Below are 17,390 nucleotides of genomic sequence, written 5' to 3'. Positions count from 1 at the left end.
TGGATAACTCAGTGCAAGAACTCTGTCCCTCCGCTCACACACATCCCTGATGCGTACACAGCTCAAAGACTGGCTACTAAGACACTGTGTGGCTGCAAGGAAAGGGGTACATTCTCGGTTAGGAAAAGTCAACCTCACTGTATGGCACTGAACACAGGTGGTCAAACCTGAAAGACACTTGAACAGGAGCTAGCACAGAACATCCTGGTGACATGTTCCCAACAACTGTACTTCATTTCAGCTAGGGGTACAGCAAATATTATTCCTGCCTTCTCATACAAGAAAACATGGTAATTTCAAATGCACGAAAGAGCATGACAAGGACTGTATCAGAAGCCAAGAGCTCTATATCATAAAAATGCATATAAAACCACGTCTGCAAAGACCATGAGACATAAGGATGCCTTACCAATTTTATTGGGATCTTCTCCCAGCTGGTTTTGCATGAGAAGATTTCTAGTGTGAAAGATCTGCAGGCTGCTTCCTCCACCAGCAAAGACCAGCCCGTATTTGTTAGACACCGCAAGGAGACTAGAGCGCTCTTTGGGAAGATCATCCGGAGCATCAAAGATGCGGACCTTCTTCAGCGCTCTGAACTGAAAATCCTGTTGTAAGAGAGTTGGGAAGTAGCTGTACATATGCTGGTGAAGAGGAATAGTTTACTTCAGTTTCTCTAAGACAGTAAGTTGAAAAGCCTCTCCACGAGAGCTGTAAAACACCTGCCAAGGCAGAGTCCACACCCACATCGTCACTGGCCATCCCATCACATTTTCTGTCTCATCTAAGAAAAACTGAGATCACACTACATTTTTTCCATTGGCTGAACCTCTTTTCTACACAGCAGCCTATGTTCATAAAACCTGCAGGAGTTCAACCCGCCTGGGACACATAACCCTCTCAGAAACATACCAAAACTGGCCAATCCATAGAAAAGACAAAAAGAAAGAGAAGGGTCAAAGCAGAGATACAACATCATTGATTAAAACTTGTTGCTGTAAACCTACAAAGCACACATCTGCTTAGATGTATCTTGGTTTGCTACTGTAATTTATGACACACAGAACAGATACAGTTATTCCTTTCACCCACCATCAGGAATGTATAATCTGTATAATCAGACTTATTTTTTGCATTCCTTTCTCTCATAATTTAGATTGTCCTTTTGTAAAAGGAGGAAGAGAATAGCAGAGTGAGAGATTAAAAAAAGTCCAAAAACACAAACTGAATTAAGAAACAGCAGTTATACTATTACCATGCAAAACCTGAGGTTCCCCTTAGGAGTGAGTCTCTCTTCCCAAGGTGCCAACTGTTGAACAGAGCACTGGATCTAATGCCAGCAACTCAAATTATGCACTGGAATTTTGTTTCCAAATTATTGCCAAAGCACTGAGTAAGTACATTCCTGCAACCCGAGGAAGCTGCAGGAACTCAGAAGCTTCTGCAAAGCAAACAGCCCAACTCCCTTGTTTTTGAAGGTGCCTGAGCAGAAAGCAGCTGCACAAAGATCCACGTGGTCTTCAGGAATCTGTCCCGCCAAGTCCCTGCTTATACAGCCTCACAGTAACACTCCGGGAGACACAGCGATGGGCTAGGGTGGCACCACACTGGAAGACTCCAGTTTACACTGTCCCACAGCAGACAACCACACATGCTGTTCCCAAAAGCAGGACGTTCCCAGCGCAAGGCATGCTGACAGGAGGCCTTAGAAACACACCACTCCTCTCCCAAAATAAGGTTCCTCCAACTCTCACATTCTGCCTCCCCTCCCCCAGGCATTACCAGGACCCCTCTCCACCAGAGGCCATGCCAGGCCCTCCCTCTTCCACTCCACACCCTTGCACCGGATCCGGCTGAAAACTCCTCAAGCACTTCACAAACCCTGCAAGGATGCCTCAAAAGGCCCCCGCCATGACCCGAGCCAACACCCCCACCCCCCACCGGCCTGTCAGCCCCACGGCCCAAGCCAAGTCCCTCCCACGGCCTATCGCCCCTCACAGCCCAAGTCAAGCCCTCCCCAAGCTCCTTTCCCCTCACGGCCCGAGTCAACCCCCCACCACAGCCTGCCACCCCCCTCCGGGCCCAAACCAACGCCCCCGGCCCGACCCAAACCGCCTGTCAACTCCCCCAAGGCCCGAGCCAACCCCCCCACCATCACCGCAGACATTCCCCTCACAGTCCGCCTGCTCTCCCCCCGCCCCTCACCTTCATCTCCCGCTCGGGGATCACGTCCATATCGTCCCCCATGGCGGCGCCGGCAGCCCCGAGGCCCGCGGTCCCCACCGCCCAGCGCACAGCCGGGAAACCCCCGCGCGCCTGCCAGTGCGCTCACTTCCGCTTCCGGCGCGGCCGCTCTAGCCACAGCTCTCGATGCTCCTCGGCGCCGGGAGTCCTCCAGGGGACCCCCCCACCATCACCCTCCCCGTTGTCTGTCTCGGCTCCCGCGCGCTAAAGGACGGGAGGACAAACGGCCAGGCTGTGTTTAATAAACCCTTTTTTCCTTATGTTCTGAGGTAGGGCCTGACCCGGTGGCGGTGGCTGCTGCAGGCCGCACCCGCCGGCCCTTCTCCGCCCTGAGGAGATCCAGCCCCATGGGGCTGTGCCCCCCCCCCCACACACACACTCCCCGGGGGAGGCCCTGAGGGGACAGACCCCGCTGGGGCTGAGCCTCGGCTGCCAGGAGGGATGGGGCCTGGCTGTCAGCAAGGCAGCTCTCCCAGCTGCGCAATGGTGGAGGCTGGCAGGGAGCCACTCCACCTTGTCCATCGTCAACTCTTGGTAAGGGGCTTCGGTGCTTTTTTTTCCACAGCGAAAGTCCGACGTTGCTGCAGCTCTAAGCACATCCCACTCCCATAGCGTGGGCTGCAGTGGGAGCGCACGGTCCAATGCGCGGGGTCGGTCCCTGTACGCCTCCAGTTAAGGTGCAGCTGAGCTGGAAAGATGGAAGCTCTGTGAGTGGGGACAGCCTAATTGCGCCCCAGGGCCCCGCAAAAGCAGCATGTTTTTTTTCAGTCACGACAGGACCTGATTTTCTTCCCTTGCTCACTCCTGCCTCAAGTTCGGGGGGGTTCAGCCAGTACATCACCTTAGCGCTTAGCCCTGTGGGGACAAGGACACGTTGTGAAGGGCTGTTTCCAGCTCTAGCAGGTTGTGCTTGTCTTTTCCAGGACCAGAAGGACAAGGATTTCCACAGAGACAAAAGCAGTGATGGCTTTGGGCAGTGATCTGAACTGTGGCAAACCACATCCAAATTTCCCTTGTGTAATATGCTCCCTTTATTTTCTAACTGAACAACAGCTTTAACACACATAGCCTAGAAAAGCAGGTGCCTTCCCAGAGGCTAACAGGCAGCAGAAAGCAGACACAGGGCTCTGATCTAAGGGCAATTCTGTCCTTCTGAGGAACACGTGGAAAAAGTGTACCCAGTCATTCCCCCAGGAAACCTGGTCTCCATTTTGATAACTCACATCAGACAAGAACCTCAGGCAATTGCTTCAAGAGCAGAGAGGATGAAAAAAAAAAAAAAATAGTCTTTCAAGAGAAGCATTACAAGTATCTGCTCCTGATAAACAAGTTATTCCTTAAAACAAGCACTGCCACCTGCTTGCTTTCAGCAAGTCAAAAAAGACAGCTTTCAGGAGGTGGCCTCTGCATTTCGTAACACAAACTCCATGGCATTCGGTCAGTTATTACAGATCAAGATCAGATCAACACAGTCCAAACCTATCTCTAGGATCTATTTAAGGGTTTATATTAACAGACTTGGAAACCAGCTCACTTAATCTGCAACCAATCACATGGACCAAGCTTCAGAGGAGCTAAACTAAATACACTGACACACAGTGTAGCTTCAGAAGATTTATTTTCAGTCCTTAAAGTAGACTGGTGCTGCTTTTGCTCATAATTCTTCTCTCCATTACAGTTTTGGTTTTCACGCAAACAGTAGTGAGAATTTATTTTTTTTTTATTTAAAAGTGCAGCCTTTGGCAGGAACAAATCAGCCTAGTAGAGTTAATCATCTGTATTTCCATTAAAAATCTTATTTATTAAAACACGATTTAAAAAAAAAGTTAAAAGCTGCCAAGAACATTTAAGAGAATAGTAGGGAAAGGGCAAAGAGCAAACATCTGGATTCCAGAAATTGTGTACAGAGCAAGAATCACTGCAGTAACCAGAGTGTGGATAGCACAGTCCCAGCTACATCTGGATCCCAGCTCATACTCCACACTTAACAGCCATTCTTATTTTGCAGATTTGAGGGCTTATCCATCAGGGAAATGTACCCAATAGCCCCAGGGAACCAAGCTGAAACACATACAGGGAGGTCTGCAAAAATCAGAGGGACAGAGCAGCTGCATGAGGACAGATCTTCATCTGCAACTGGTCTGGCAGGGCTCACAGTTTAGTCACCCAGCCTCCTTTCACCTGAAGGTTTAATTTCCTCTAGGCTTTCCTGAGGGGCTGCAAAGGCATAACAGCAGGCTTGTTTCTGCACTCGATGGACAGGACAGACAACCACCCGTTCAGCAGTTATGCTCCTGATCAGATCCAAGTAGAGATTTTTCAGGAAGGGGGCCCCTAAGGTAGATGTAATCATCCTCACTTGCAGTGGCTGGTGTTGGACCCACCGAGATCTGACTGCAGGATGAACCCACGGAGCAGACAGAAGCTGTCCCTGCAGTCAGCCATGCCCACCTCCAAGCTTAAAGGCCCTGCAGGCAGACCTCTGGTGTCCATGCACCTTCCCACGTTCACCTAGCATGCGACTGGGCCACAGAGGTGGGAGCCTGACTTGTGTTTTGGTGAGGTCAGGAGGGGAAGAACTAGTCCAAAGTCAGGAAGCATAGGACAGAGCAGAGAAGGCACTTATTTCTTTGCACCCATGAAGCTGCTGTCGGGGGCTTTGCCAGAGAAATGGTTGATGTCTGGCAGCAAGGCCCTTTAGGAACCTGTCGTGACAAGCACAGCTCTGAATCCATACACTGGGAGGAACGTAGCTCCTTGTCTGAGAATAGCAAGAAGGGCAGAGGAAAGAGTAAGATCACAGGATTTTTTTTTTTTTGGTCTCACATTACAATTGGTGCTACAGCTTCTGTCTAACAAATCAAGTTGGCTAAGGGATGCAGCAGAAAGACACGAGCTGGGAGTCTCCAGCTTCCCTTGCTGTTCCTCTAAGGCAGGTTAGTTGAAAACTAGGACTGTCCACAGTAAAGAGTAACAAAGCACAGGTAACCTCTGTTACAGACCAGCAAAGCAAACAGTGCCAATTTTTCAGCCTGTCCTCTTCAAGGGAGGCTGGCTATGTCTCTCTCTGGAGGTGGACCAGAAGGTTTTGGGTTGCTTTCATTGGCTTTTCCTTCAAACATCATGACCCTGCAAAACACAACAGATAATACCAATGAAAAAAAGCAGGTGCATCTTTACCCATCATTGGGGGTGGGATTATCTCATCTGCTGAAAAATAGCGTATGCCCCCCATGCAAAGGGAATCCGTTAGTTAACAGAGGAGGGAAAGCCAACAGAGGGCACTGCTGCCAGCCTGGCAGGCAGCTTTGCTTTTCCAGCAGTTTCCAGGAGTGGGTTCCCAAAGCCCCTGCTGGTTTTCCTCTCAGAGCCCAGAGGATTAGCATGTTTTATTTAGACAGCCACTTCCGAAATCCCCTGGGCGCACACTGCACGCCAAGTTCTCCTGATGCGTAAAAGCAAATACTGTCCCTGGCCCACCTTGTACATAACCACACAGCTGAACATTCAGAAGCCAACACCAAGCAAGCAACAGCAGTTACAGCCAGGAAAGAGGGCAGAGACAAGGAGCAAAGCACTGGCTAGAAGAATCCCAACCATTTTGCAACCACTCGCACTGTCTTCCAACCCGAGCACTGCAGCTACGCTGGGAATGCCAGCTGCCACGCTGGATCAAAGGACTGTACCGCTCTTGGGACAAGTTTCACATTTCTGCTCCTGCTCTAAAGAGTCCAGTAGACAATGGGGTGTCTGTTAGCAAAGGAAGGGACCCATCTGTGAAAGCCATTGCAGTTGGGAGGAAGGATGGAAGATACGGGACAGGCTGCAGGCTCGGCCTCCTTCCATGGAGAAAGAAAGGAGGAGCAGGGGTGTCAGAAGTCTGTGCATGCTTGGAAGAAGAGCACCCCACCACACAGACACAGGGCACTCAGTGGGGAGAGGAGAGACTCATTGCCAGCAAGCACATACTGGCTTAGAGGGACCATGTGAGACGTGGGAGCAAGATCCTTCCTCCCAACCTGCTGGCTCCATTTCTAAAGCTGCCTTCAGAAAGGGGCAAGGGGAATGGAGAGGAGCAGCTCCTATTCATTGTGGTTACAGAAACAAAAGCAGGGCCAGCCTCTGTGACTGTGAAAGGCGAAGCCAGGCTTCAATGGGGTGGAGATGGAGCCAAGCAAGTGTTCGGAAGCCATTTGTTACAGCAGGACTTTCAGAGCCCTGTTGAGAGGGCAGAGGGGGCCGTGGGAGGCTGATGCTGGCAGCCTGTACCGCAGAAAACCTCTCCCAGCAAAAGCCAGCTGTTTCAAGCATGTGTCCTCTCTCCATCTACTGCCCGTCTCTCCAAAATCAGGCAGGGAGGGAGCATTCTGTGGGAAATAGGAGCCAGCACTGCTGGTGTTGGCAGGACCATCATTCACCGCTCCAGTCCTGCCACCCTTCACAGGGGAAGCCTGTGTCCCCAAAGCCAGCAGAAGCCCCAGGGAAGAGATGGGAAGAAGTCCTGCAGTGCCGAGTGCCTGCACACCCTCGGGCAAGGGGGAGAATCACTCCACACTGAGCGTGTGGGAGGAAGCCTGTACTAACACACAGCAGGCAGCTCTGCTCGGAGCGCTCACCACTGCTCAGCCCAGACATGGGCTATTACACCCTCTCATGTCTCCCTGCAAACTTCCCCCTCACAAGGGTCCTTGTCTCCCCTCCACAAACACCAAACATGCACAGCTCCACCTCCACCAGGCAGAACAACTTCTGCTTCCCGGCTCCCGCAACGTGCCAGCTCAGGTCCTGCGTCTCCCCCCACTCCCTCCCAGGGACACTCACAGTTTAAGCACAGCAGAGCGTTTCCCAAGCATCACGTTGACAAAATCCTGGTACGAGATGGTCTCGCTAACTCCTCCGGTCACCTCAGAGATCATCTTCTTCAGCTCTAGGTGGGTTTTCGGAGCCCCCATCTTCTCCATCATCCTCTTGACAGACATCAAATCTGCAAGAGCAAGGCAATCGGTGCTGTCGAGAGGTGACCGCACTGAGCACAGACAACCCTAGGGACATAGGCGTGAGTTCCCACCTCAGACCACCTCACCTGCAGACTCTGGGGCTGACAGCACCAAGGTGTTGCTGAAAGCCAAGAGAAGCCTCCCAGTACAGCTTACTGCTGTACTGCCCAGTACAGAGCATCACTTCCCATTTGCGCAGCTCAAGATAAAAGCACCACGCAGGCAGAAGAGGGACGACCCTCCAAGTGCTCCAGACACGTGGGGACACCGCTCCCTAGCTCAGAGCGTGGTGCCAAGAATCACAAGGATGGGGAGGAGGGAAGCAAGGCTGGGGTTAGAGCCAAACAGGCTGTGGGGAGCAGGTGCCCCTGCCCATCGCCACAGGCCATTTCCTTCCATTGCTCTGCTGTGAGCCGCGGCCCCTTCCCTCCAGGAAACGGCAGCGCAGCTGAGTCAGGCCTCCTCCCGCTCCCCACAGGCTTTCCTTCAGCTTGAGGACTGGTGGAGGAGGGGAATAAGGCAGCAGCCTCCTGGAAGGGCACAGCATGCAAGCGATTACACTTCAGTGTCAGCTCCAGGTCCGCAGAAGGCTGGATCTTTACGTAACTGGTGCTTTCTGGGCCCAAACCAGGGCCGCTCAGCTGAGCCAGACTCACATCCAAGTCCCCCGCTTCCCTCTGCTCCCCTCCCAGCAAAGCAAAGAGCTTCTCTGCACAGCAGTGCTCGTGGTTTTATACAGCTTCTGCCTCAAGCCAGGCAAAACCCAGGATTGTCCAAGCCCTGCAACTTCCTAGCTCTGGAAATGCTAAGGATTGAGAAGACCTCAGTGGGGAAAAAAGGGAGAAAAAAAAAACCCCAACATTTAGAGCAAGCAGAAAGAAGTGGAGGAGCTAAGCAGAAACTCAGGAGGAAAATAGGACTGATAAGAGCTTAGGTCTTGAAGCAGGTGAGGAGAGACTGAGGAAGCTGAAAGGCAGGGGCTGGAGAGCCAAGGAAGCCCCTGGCTGGCAATCGAGATCCAAGCAAGGCTGGACATGGGAAAAACTGACAGCTTTTCCTCCTCAGCAACATGAGTGCAGCGGGAAGCAGCAGATACAGCAGCAGACACTACCTCTGCAAGCTGTTGCTTTTCCAGCCCAGCACCAGCATCCCCGAGTCACTCACCGATCTCGCCTTGGTTGTTCAGGTCAAACTCCATGTACTTCTCTGGAAGAGACACAGATGCAAGTTAGCAGGACGCTAGAGCAGGGGGTATGCAGGGCTTTGGAGGCCTTCCTGCTTAGAGCAATGAAATAAAAGATTAGGGGATAAGATTGATATACTGCTGAATGCAAACAGTTCAGAGAGGGAGACCATCTCAAGACCTGGTTTTAGCACCCTTATCTCAATTCCAGGGCCCTGGAGTTAAGCACTCTTTAATTGTGGCTGCTTTTCATTTAAGCTGAAGGAAAACACTGGCATGAGAACAAGGTATCAGCTAGCCATGAATAGCATTAAAAGTTTTCCAGCCAGAAAAACAAAGCTCTGGAACAGCCTCCCAGAAGGAGTAGCAAGGAAAACAAAACCCTGAGCACTCCCAAAATGAAGCTTGATCGGATTAGGAGGGAGATTAAATGACGTAGTTGCCTGCAATACCAAGGGACAGGCTCTACAGTCCTCCCCAAGCTATGCTGCACTCCCAGAGCAGCACCTGCCAGGAGAGATGCTCAAGGATCACAGCAAGAGGGCAAAGCCAAGAACAAGCCTAGGAGGAGTTACGCTGGAGCAGGTTGTTTGCCCTTCCAGCCTGCAGTCAAACATTGCTGAATCGGGCAACGCCAGCATTCTCGGAGAAAGGCAGATCCCGCGCAAGAAAGTCTGGTCAGCTTTGCAGGACAAAAGCTCACATGCTGTAACAGACAGAGCACTGATCTGAGTTAGAAAAATCAGAATTTCAGTCCTGTGCTGCTTCTGACCTTTGGAGTGGCACACCTGTGTGCTTCCTACCCCCTCCTCCCTCCCCTGCTAGCTGTTCCCCATTTAGACTTTAAGCTCTTCAGGCAAGGATTTGTCTGTCTTGCAGACAATACAGCTCCTAGCACTGCAGGGGGGCCCCCATCATCTCAAGTTCTGCTAAATGAGAAGAACAAGATGCCTGCTGCCACCAACCATCTGTGCTGAGCTGGAGAAGTCTCCACTTGCCCTGCAGTTAGCACTCACTCCCCAGAACAGCCTCGGAGGACTCAAATTAAGGGAGAGCTCCCAGGCCGCTCCTTTCCCCAAAGGGAAAAGACCTTTTGCCTCTGCTCCAGGGACACCAGCAAGCAGATGAGCGTGAACAGAGAAGTGGCAGACTAATTTAAGGACCTAAAGGGAAAAGGGGATATTTCACACATTGGAGCCTTCCCAGAACCTGTGTTTCTGAAGGAAAGTCCTGGGTTAACTGGACTGACAGCAACTACAGGCAGGAGGCAGAGGAATAGCTTGACATGTCTTCACCTGGGTCTCAGCTGGTGCATTACCGCTGTCATGAGCTGACCAGGACAGACCTATGGGAATACCACATACAAACCAAAGCTGTTCATGCTTCAGGCAGGAATAAACATCTTCCTTCGAGCATTAAGCAACCGATCCTAGATGAAATTGGGGCTGTCACATGTGCCCAGGGGCCAAAGCAACGCTTGGTGTGGAACTGGCTCTCCCTACACTCTGCCCCACCATAATGACCTTGTGCAAATGAACCTCCACCTCCCTGGGCAGGGGTCAGGCACCCCAGCATCCGTTCAGGGACACAAACCCTGCTCTGCCGTGTCCGTGCCCAGCATATGTTTTCTTTTCTTCTCAGCTGACTCTTAGCCAAAAGCACAGAGAACAGCGGCAGCTTTACATCATCGTGCTCTGAGCCTCGGCTCGCACATTTGTCTTTCCCTCCCATCCCAGCTGCAGGGATTTGGTGGGGCAAAACCATGCGTGGTCCCTCCCTTCACAAATGCATTTACACAAACACTGCACGGGGGCTCCCCGGGCCCAGCTGGGGAGGGCAGCGGGGAGGACGGCAGAGAAGAAACGCTGCTCCCATCATCACACAATGAGCCGATTGTTGGAGGAGCCGGAGGAGGCGTTGGAGAGCGGGACAGGCCATGGAGGCAAACTCACGAGGCAGCGGGAAGAGATGCCAAAGGCTCTCGTTACAGGGAATTCTGAGCCTGTGACCTACAGTTGCAATGTTTGAAGAGCCCCAATTGTGATGGGAAAAATAATGCGGGGCTGCAGCCAAAAGCCAAAGCCATACAAAAGGCAACAGAAAGAACGGGGAGCGCAGGAGGCTTCTCTGTGCGCAGCAGGGTAAGGGATCACAAAACCCCAGCCAGCTTCTTCCATGCTGAATTGCAAAGCCAAAATTCAAAGGGAAAAAGCAGATAACACCTGAAATGGAAGCAAGGTCAGGTTTTATTTGGTTAGAGCCAGGCTGAGGACAAACCTTGAGGGCAGTGTGACACAGAAGGCATGTTTTCTCAACTGCCTTCAGCCACTGCTTGGAAAGAAAGTGGATGTATCCAGAACAGCCCTGCCAAATCTTACCCTGTAACCACTTTGGGGACAAGCTCCAGAGGACCCCAGGCTTTTGAGCTGCTTCTCTATCCCCCATCCCAGCAAATGGCCCAAACCTAAGCCCCAGATCTGCTGACCCACTGGAGTTAGGCTTTGGCCAGGACTAGAGACAAATTGCTGCTGTTGCCTCAGGTACCAAGGCGCTGGGGAAGGACTAGATCAGACTGAAGAAACTTTTGGGGAGAGAAAGTCCCCGACTCCTTCAGGAAGCAGCTGAGACCTCTGCTCTGTGGGAAGAGGTCCTCCTACTCACTGGGAAAAAAGAAAAAGAAAAAAGGAAAAAAAAGAGTCCAGCTACTGCATCATCCATTGTACCAGCTGGCTTGTCTAGGTATCTAGACAGAAACCGTCCTCCTTTCCTGCTCCCCACGGTTTTGCCCACACAGCAGGTTTTGCAGTAATAGCAGCCACCAGGCAAGATGTCTGTAGGGTGACATGTCCCTGCCCTGCAAGCGGGGGAAGCACAAAGGCTCATGTGGGAAAACCACCTCTCTGGGGAGTTTCACCGAGTCCCACAAGCAAGGGGGAGGCATCCATCCCAGCTCAGTCACTTGTATTTGGCAGAGAATCTCAGGCTGGTAAGATCCATGTGCTGAAGAAAACAATCTGTTCAGAGCAAATAGTCAGGCTGAAAAGACAGGAAAACCCTCCAGTTCTCACCTTTGAACACTGCCAACTTCTCCTCCAGATCTTCTTCATCACTGAACTTTGGGTCACAGAGAAATTCCTAAAACAGAAAAAAAATATCCCCAAGGTTAAAGATGCAAAGGAAGACACCCTAAAAGGCATGTACAAATGCAGCATTACCCAGAAGACCTACGCAATTCCCAGAGTGCCACATTTGAGCAACTGTGCCAGGAGGCTTGAAAATGGGTTGAATCCCCCCACACTTTGCCATTAACATTCCAGTGCAAGCGGAATGCCTCTGGTGTCTCGGATTTCCTACCAACAGCTCAAGGGAGGACTGGACCCCATGTGCCTTTGGAATAACTGCATGAAACTCCCTCTTCTTGCTCATCCAAGGTTTCAGTTCCCCACATCTCTACTTAAGCATGCACAGCATGGGTCGAGCACCTATTCCCAGCAATGGCTCCTAGTCCTTGCAAAAAGCACTCTGATCTCCGATTTCAAACTCTTTGGATAAACTCTGAGGGCTAGCAAATAGAACAGGCAAAGGTCGCAGACCACCATGCACCCAAGAGAGGACAGGTATTTTGAGGTAAGGAACAGGGTCTCACTCTCTCAGCCTGTCTACTCATTTTTCCTCCCCTACCCTGCACAGGCTGAAGAGGAAATCCTGGGTCACTTCTGGTCACTTGTCCCTAGCCCCACCTCAGAAACCTTCAGGTACCCGAGAGGACAAACCACAACTTGCACAGCCAGCTCCACTGCTCTGCCCTGCCAGCAACACCCCCCGCCCCTGCAGCTGTGAGCAGCAGGGTCTTGCTCCTGTCTCTACCCTCCCACACCGCCTAACTCCGGCGAGCCCAGCACAGCTTAATGACTCGATCTGTGTTCAGCAACAACACCACATTCTTCAGTGTAGAAATCATTAACATCTGCACAGCTTATGCATGGCCTGTCCAGGATAAAACCCCTCCAGGGGTTAGGGTGGATAGAGGGCTGAGGCTGTTCCCTACTGCGGGCATGTGTTCCTCACCACTGTTCTCCATGCTCACAAGGAAGGCAGGAGTGGGTCGCCAAAAGACTAGGATCTCCGGCACTGGTAGTACTGGGAGAGCATCACTTGTGCTCAATGAGACCACCCCCGCCCAAAGAAGCCCCATCGGCAGGCACTAGAGCATCAGGACTGTAGGAGGTCCACGCAGCCATCAGTAACCCAAACGCCCTCCAACCTCCAGAGCATGTTCTCATTTCTTCCAGAAGGAAAACTGAAACCAGCTACCCCCCAGGTGGGATGAGCTGTGCCAGTCTGGCTGCTGGGCCAGCTCCGGAAACACTGCAACCCCACGCTGGTGCCTGGCTCCTGCTGCCACGGCCAGCCCCAAGCCTTTCGTGCTTGATCGCTGCCTGCCACCCTAACCCTGCAGCACATGGTCCCGGCCCCCCCAGCCCACACACCTGGAGCTGCCTCTCCTTTCTCGCTGCGACAGGGGAGCCTGGACCTGCCCAGGGAGTCCAAATGCCTCAAACCCTCACTTCCAGTTAACCACTGCTTTGGTGAGGCTTTTCTCTGCAGCTGAGCTAAGGTTTTGTAGGAAGTGCAGTAGGACAGAAATGACTGCCATCCCCTCCTCCCATCTCACAAACTCCAGATGGGACACCAGAGTCTGTGCCCACTAAACCAGCGTGACACAGACTTCCCTTATCACCATGGACACCAACTCAAATCGAGAGCTGTGGTGAAAAGCTATGTTCCCAGTTCCTTCTTTTGCTCTCCTTTGCCAACTCAATTTCATTTAATCTCCGCTATTTCCACCCAGGGGTATCATTTGCCAGCCCAACACAAAGGGCCCGATTCAGCTTTGAGACCTGGGCTCAGCCAGCAGCAGAAGTCACCAGAGAGCGGAGTAGTGTTACCTACTGCCATTGCCACCGAATAGCCTCTGTAGAAGGAACCTGCCAAACATCACTGAGAACTGAACCAGGGCCAGAGCATCTCCTGGCCACCAGGTCAGAGCCTCATTGCTGCCGTGCAGGAGCAGCAGACAGCTTCCACCCATCAGCAGGAGAGGGGATGTGAGAACAGAGTGCTGTACTTCTCTCGGAGCAAGCAGTAGCACAGAAATGGTGAAAACCAAAGGGAATGTTACATCCATACACGATAGCTGAGGGACAGGTGCCGGGGGGTCCAACAGCCCTTGGCAGCGTGGCAGGAGAGCAGGATGGGTGGTGCTGTGCACACACCTAGCACCCAGTCCCCTTGCATTTCAACTGGAGGGGAACTGGACAGCCTACCAGTGTCACAGCTCTGCTCCAGACCGAAGGAAGCAACAGGGGAGCATATTTCAAAGGCATTCCACCCTCCACATTGTATGCAAGCCGGGCTGTGACTGCGATAAGGCAAACACTCACAATAGCACACAGGAATTCAGTCCCCAGGGCCAGTGACTCAGAGTGGCTGAAGTTCCTCCTAGAGCCCTTTGCTAAAGCTCCCATTTTAAGGGCCGTGTTCTATTAATAAGAACTGCTTCATAAGCCCCAGCCTCTCCCCCACTCCTGCCCTGAACAGCCTTACTTGGGCAGAGATACTTTTCTAAGCCAATAAAAGGAGCCACACAAGTCCCAGCTACCTGCAAGACAACGTGAGCAAAGCCAGATGCTTCTTCCCTTTCCAAAAAGGCATCTCCAACCAGCAGGACAAGCTCCCGCTGGGCTGTTCAAGTGCTCAACGCCAGCCACCCTGCCTGCTGGGGCTGGGAAGGGGCTGAGGGATGCTCATGCCTACCCCGGATGGGAGAAGCAGGCACCTGCTCCCCAGCAGGCTGAATTCCTTCCCTGCAACCCAGAGCATTAGAGGGTAAAACTAGGTTGAAATTAATCTGGGCTGGATTAGACTTGCCACCTTGATGCACGAGGCTAAACAATGTGATTGCCGTTCCCCAGCAAGAGGGGAACGGCCAAGAGGGGATCCCGGAGGAGCGTTTCAGGCTGGAAGAGAGAATTCAACGCTAGGACTCAGCTGTCCTTCAGCAGCACGTGTGCACTCAGGACACGGCCTGCCAAAGACCCTTATCCCAGTGAGAGCTCTGGGGTAGAACCCAGCCAGAAAAACAGGGCTGGGAGGGAGCTAAGTGTTAGGATGAGACAATGAGATTAAGCCTGATAGGAATTTGGCCTGATAGGTTTTATTAGGAGCACTTTACCGGTTTGCAGCCCTGGGGCTCTTCAGGGCTTGGGAAATCCCCTCCCTGGCTCCAGCCACAGTATCAGCCCAGGTCTACATATCAGCTCTGTGTCAGAGGGAGGTGTGAGGCGCTTTGCTGCGCACCCGCTCGCAGCAAACTCCCCCACCACCGCCGCACAAATGCTGGCGGAGCGAGCAAAGCGCAGCGGCTTGGGGTTTGCTGCCCAGAGCTGCTACAGCGCAACAGCTTCTCGGGATCCGTGGGCTGCCGCTACCCATGCTATCTGCAGCTTGATTTCTAGCTGCTCAAATCTCCTCTCCTAGCACTGAGCCGACACACAGGGCATGCAGCAAGGAGCAAGCAGCTCCCACCTCCATCAGTGGAAAGTTACGTAGCTTGTTTCATTTTCGTCACCCAAACTTCACCCAGAGAAAAAGCTTGCCAGAAGTGATGGCTGCTTAGGGGAGGGATAGGAGCCTGTCCCCTGCATGGAAGGAAGAAGAGCCCCCAGCCCCAGGGCACAGCAGCAGCACATCAGCAGTGTCCCTGGAAGCATGACTTCCCAGACTCAGTCCTACAGCACCTACCAGATCACATATCCACCCTGTGCCCGAGGGATGCTGGAGGACAGCTCTGCAGCAGCAGAAACTGCAGCAATAGGTACAACACACTCCCTTCCTCCCCCAAAGGTCAATGCCACCTTGAAGGCGTTAGACCCACCTACATACCTCCTTGGCACAGGGCATGTCATGTCTGCCTTCCAACACCAGGTTTCAAAGGCTCCTTTTCAGCCAAGCGCTCTTATTCTACACCTTATGCCGCAGCACCTCTTTTCCGCTCTTATTCCATAGCATCTCCTGGTTTCTAACGATGTAATTCCCTTTCCAGTGACCTACATAAACCTCACCTCCGCTGTCTCACCCCTGCCTGGAGGAACATATTAGCACTTTTCACGGTCTAGACAACGCCAGGGCAAGGCAAGCCCACCTTCTCTTCCAGGATCTCATCTTGTGCAGTTCTGGTTTCTCCCACCTTCTCCACAACAAGATGCCGCTGGCTGTATCAGCGAGCAACCACCAAACCCACCTAGAAATGACCCTAGAAACGCCTTCGCTAATTGTTTCAAGGTTAAAACCTCCTTTCCACCCTCAGAACCGCTCTTGGCCAGGAGGGATGCCAATGGAGCTGCCCCCGCAGGCCATGCCAAGCAAGGGACAGGGCAAGGCTGAAGCTCCAGGGCGAGAACCTTGCCTGACCCCAGCACCAAGGGCACGCAGCCCAGCGTACTTTGCACTAATCCAGGAGCTGCCATTCCCCCTACCCAAGGCTTGCGGGACGTCCAACCACCCTGGGTCCCCCATTCACCCACCGCAATTAAAAACTAGAAAGGCTTGAGTCAGCTTTTCTGAGCAGCAGAAACTCCTCGCTCCCAGGAGGAGAAATCGAAGCACTCGATACCGCAGACGGGAGGTCGAAGCCCTCCGGTAGAACAATAACAACTATTCTTGCTGGGACACAGTCCCAAAGGGACTTTCGTGGCAGCCGGCCGCTGAGCATCCACGGGCACCCCGTGGCCCTCTCCCACCCACCCGGGCTGTGGGGTGCAGCAGGGGGAAAAGCCGCCTGCGTGGGGAACGCCACGGGTGGAGGGGATGGAGAGCAAACCCCCCCCCCCCCCAAGGCCACCGCCTGCCTCCTCGAACCCGATTTCCCTCCGAGGGGGGGAACCCAGGCAAAGGTGGGGGGGGGGGAACAGTTCCACCTGTCCCCACCTTCTCGCCCCTCTCCCCCACCCGGCACCGCCGCAGCCCCCATCCCCACCCGGCCGTGGGGGTCAACCCCGACGCGGCCGCCCCCCCATCCCGCCCCCGCAAGGCTCGGCTCGGGGAAGGGATCCGTGTGCGTGGAGGGGAGCGGGGCGGCCCCAGCCCCACCTTGTTGATCTCCTCCAGCCGCCCGTCCTGCGGGGCCCGCCGCAGCCCCCCGCCGCTCGGCCGGCGCGGAGCCGCCATCTCACGGAGCCGCCCCGCTCCCGCCGCCGCCTTAAATAGGGGCGGGCAGGGCCGGGCCGGGCCGGGCCAGAGCCCTCCGCCCCTGCCGTTAACCCCTTCCCCGCCCCGCCGGTCCACAACGGACCGTTGACCCCCCCCCCGGGGAGGCTCTTAACTGGAGAACGGCAAGGTGGGGGAAAGCGGCGGAGTGAGGTTCCAGCGGCCGAGCCCCCGACGGGAGGGATGGGAAGGGACGGTCTCCTTCCAGCACCCACCGTGCAACAGCGGCTGCGACCCCCGCGATCCCCCCCCCGGGATCCGCTCCGGAGTCACCCCGGGGCAGGTGCACCCTCCCCCGGCCCCGCCGCCTCGGGGGTCCCCGCTGGGGTACCGGTGGTAGGTTTGTAAGGTGCTGTGGTGGGATACGCGCTACGTGGTGGGTGATAAAGTACAACCGCTTGTGAGTCCGTCCTGGAGAAGCCTTGGAGCAGGAACAGCAGGAAAAGGCACCCGCGGCAGGACAGACACGACCGAGCTGACGGTGCGTGTCCCGGCCGGGACCTAATGCGGGCGGTTGTACTCAGCCCCCTCACTCCCCCTGCAATCTCAGCTAGACGCCTGTTTTAAAAAACCTGGAGGTTTAAACCTGGTTTAAACCTTTTTTAAACCTGTTTTTTAAAAAAAAACCTCTGGCTACCCCAGAGCCAGCCGCATTTCAAGCCCGGGGGCAGCTACCCCTGCTCTTTGAGAAAGCGGCAAGC

At 53.7% G+C, this 17,390-nt stretch overlaps 2 protein-coding genes across 5 annotated transcripts in view; both read right to left on the bottom strand.

The window, feature by feature from the left end:
- NUP214 (nucleoporin 214) overlaps positions 1-2,299 on the bottom strand; it is a 45,395-nt gene extending 43,096 nt beyond the window's left edge. For all 4 annotated transcript variants that reach the window (XM_075056116.1, XM_075056118.1, XM_075056117.1 and 1 more), the window contains exons 1-2: positions 2,203-2,299; positions 410-605 (exon numbers count right to left, since the gene is read on the bottom strand). In XM_075056116.1, coding sequence (XP_074912217.1) covers positions 410-605; positions 2,203-2,244 — 238 coding nt within the window. In that variant the 5' untranslated portion in view covers positions 2,245-2,299. The remainder of the gene's footprint in view (positions 1-409; positions 606-2,202) is intronic.
- Positions 2,300-3,943: 1,644 nt separating this feature from the next.
- On the bottom strand, positions 3,944-16,680 carry AIF1L (allograft inflammatory factor 1 like). The gene is made up of 5 exons (XM_075055185.1): positions 16,573-16,680; positions 11,490-11,556; positions 8,403-8,444; positions 7,063-7,225; positions 3,944-5,370 (listed from the first exon to the last, which is right to left on the bottom strand). The coding sequence occupies exons 1-5, from the start codon at positions 16,648-16,650 to the stop codon at positions 5,283-5,285; spliced, it is 438 nt and encodes a 145-aa protein (XP_074911286.1). The 5' UTR covers positions 16,651-16,680; the 3' UTR covers positions 3,944-5,282.
- Between the last annotated feature and the right edge of the window lie 710 nt (positions 16,681-17,390).

This window comes from Buteo buteo, chromosome 23, assembly GCF_964188355.1.
Source record: "Buteo buteo chromosome 23, bButBut1.hap1.1, whole genome shotgun sequence".
NCBI lineage: Eukaryota > Metazoa > Chordata > Aves > Accipitriformes > Accipitridae > Buteo > Buteo buteo.
The sequence above is the reverse complement of the archived record's forward strand: the minus strand, read 5'-3'. Positions and strand labels throughout refer to the sequence as shown.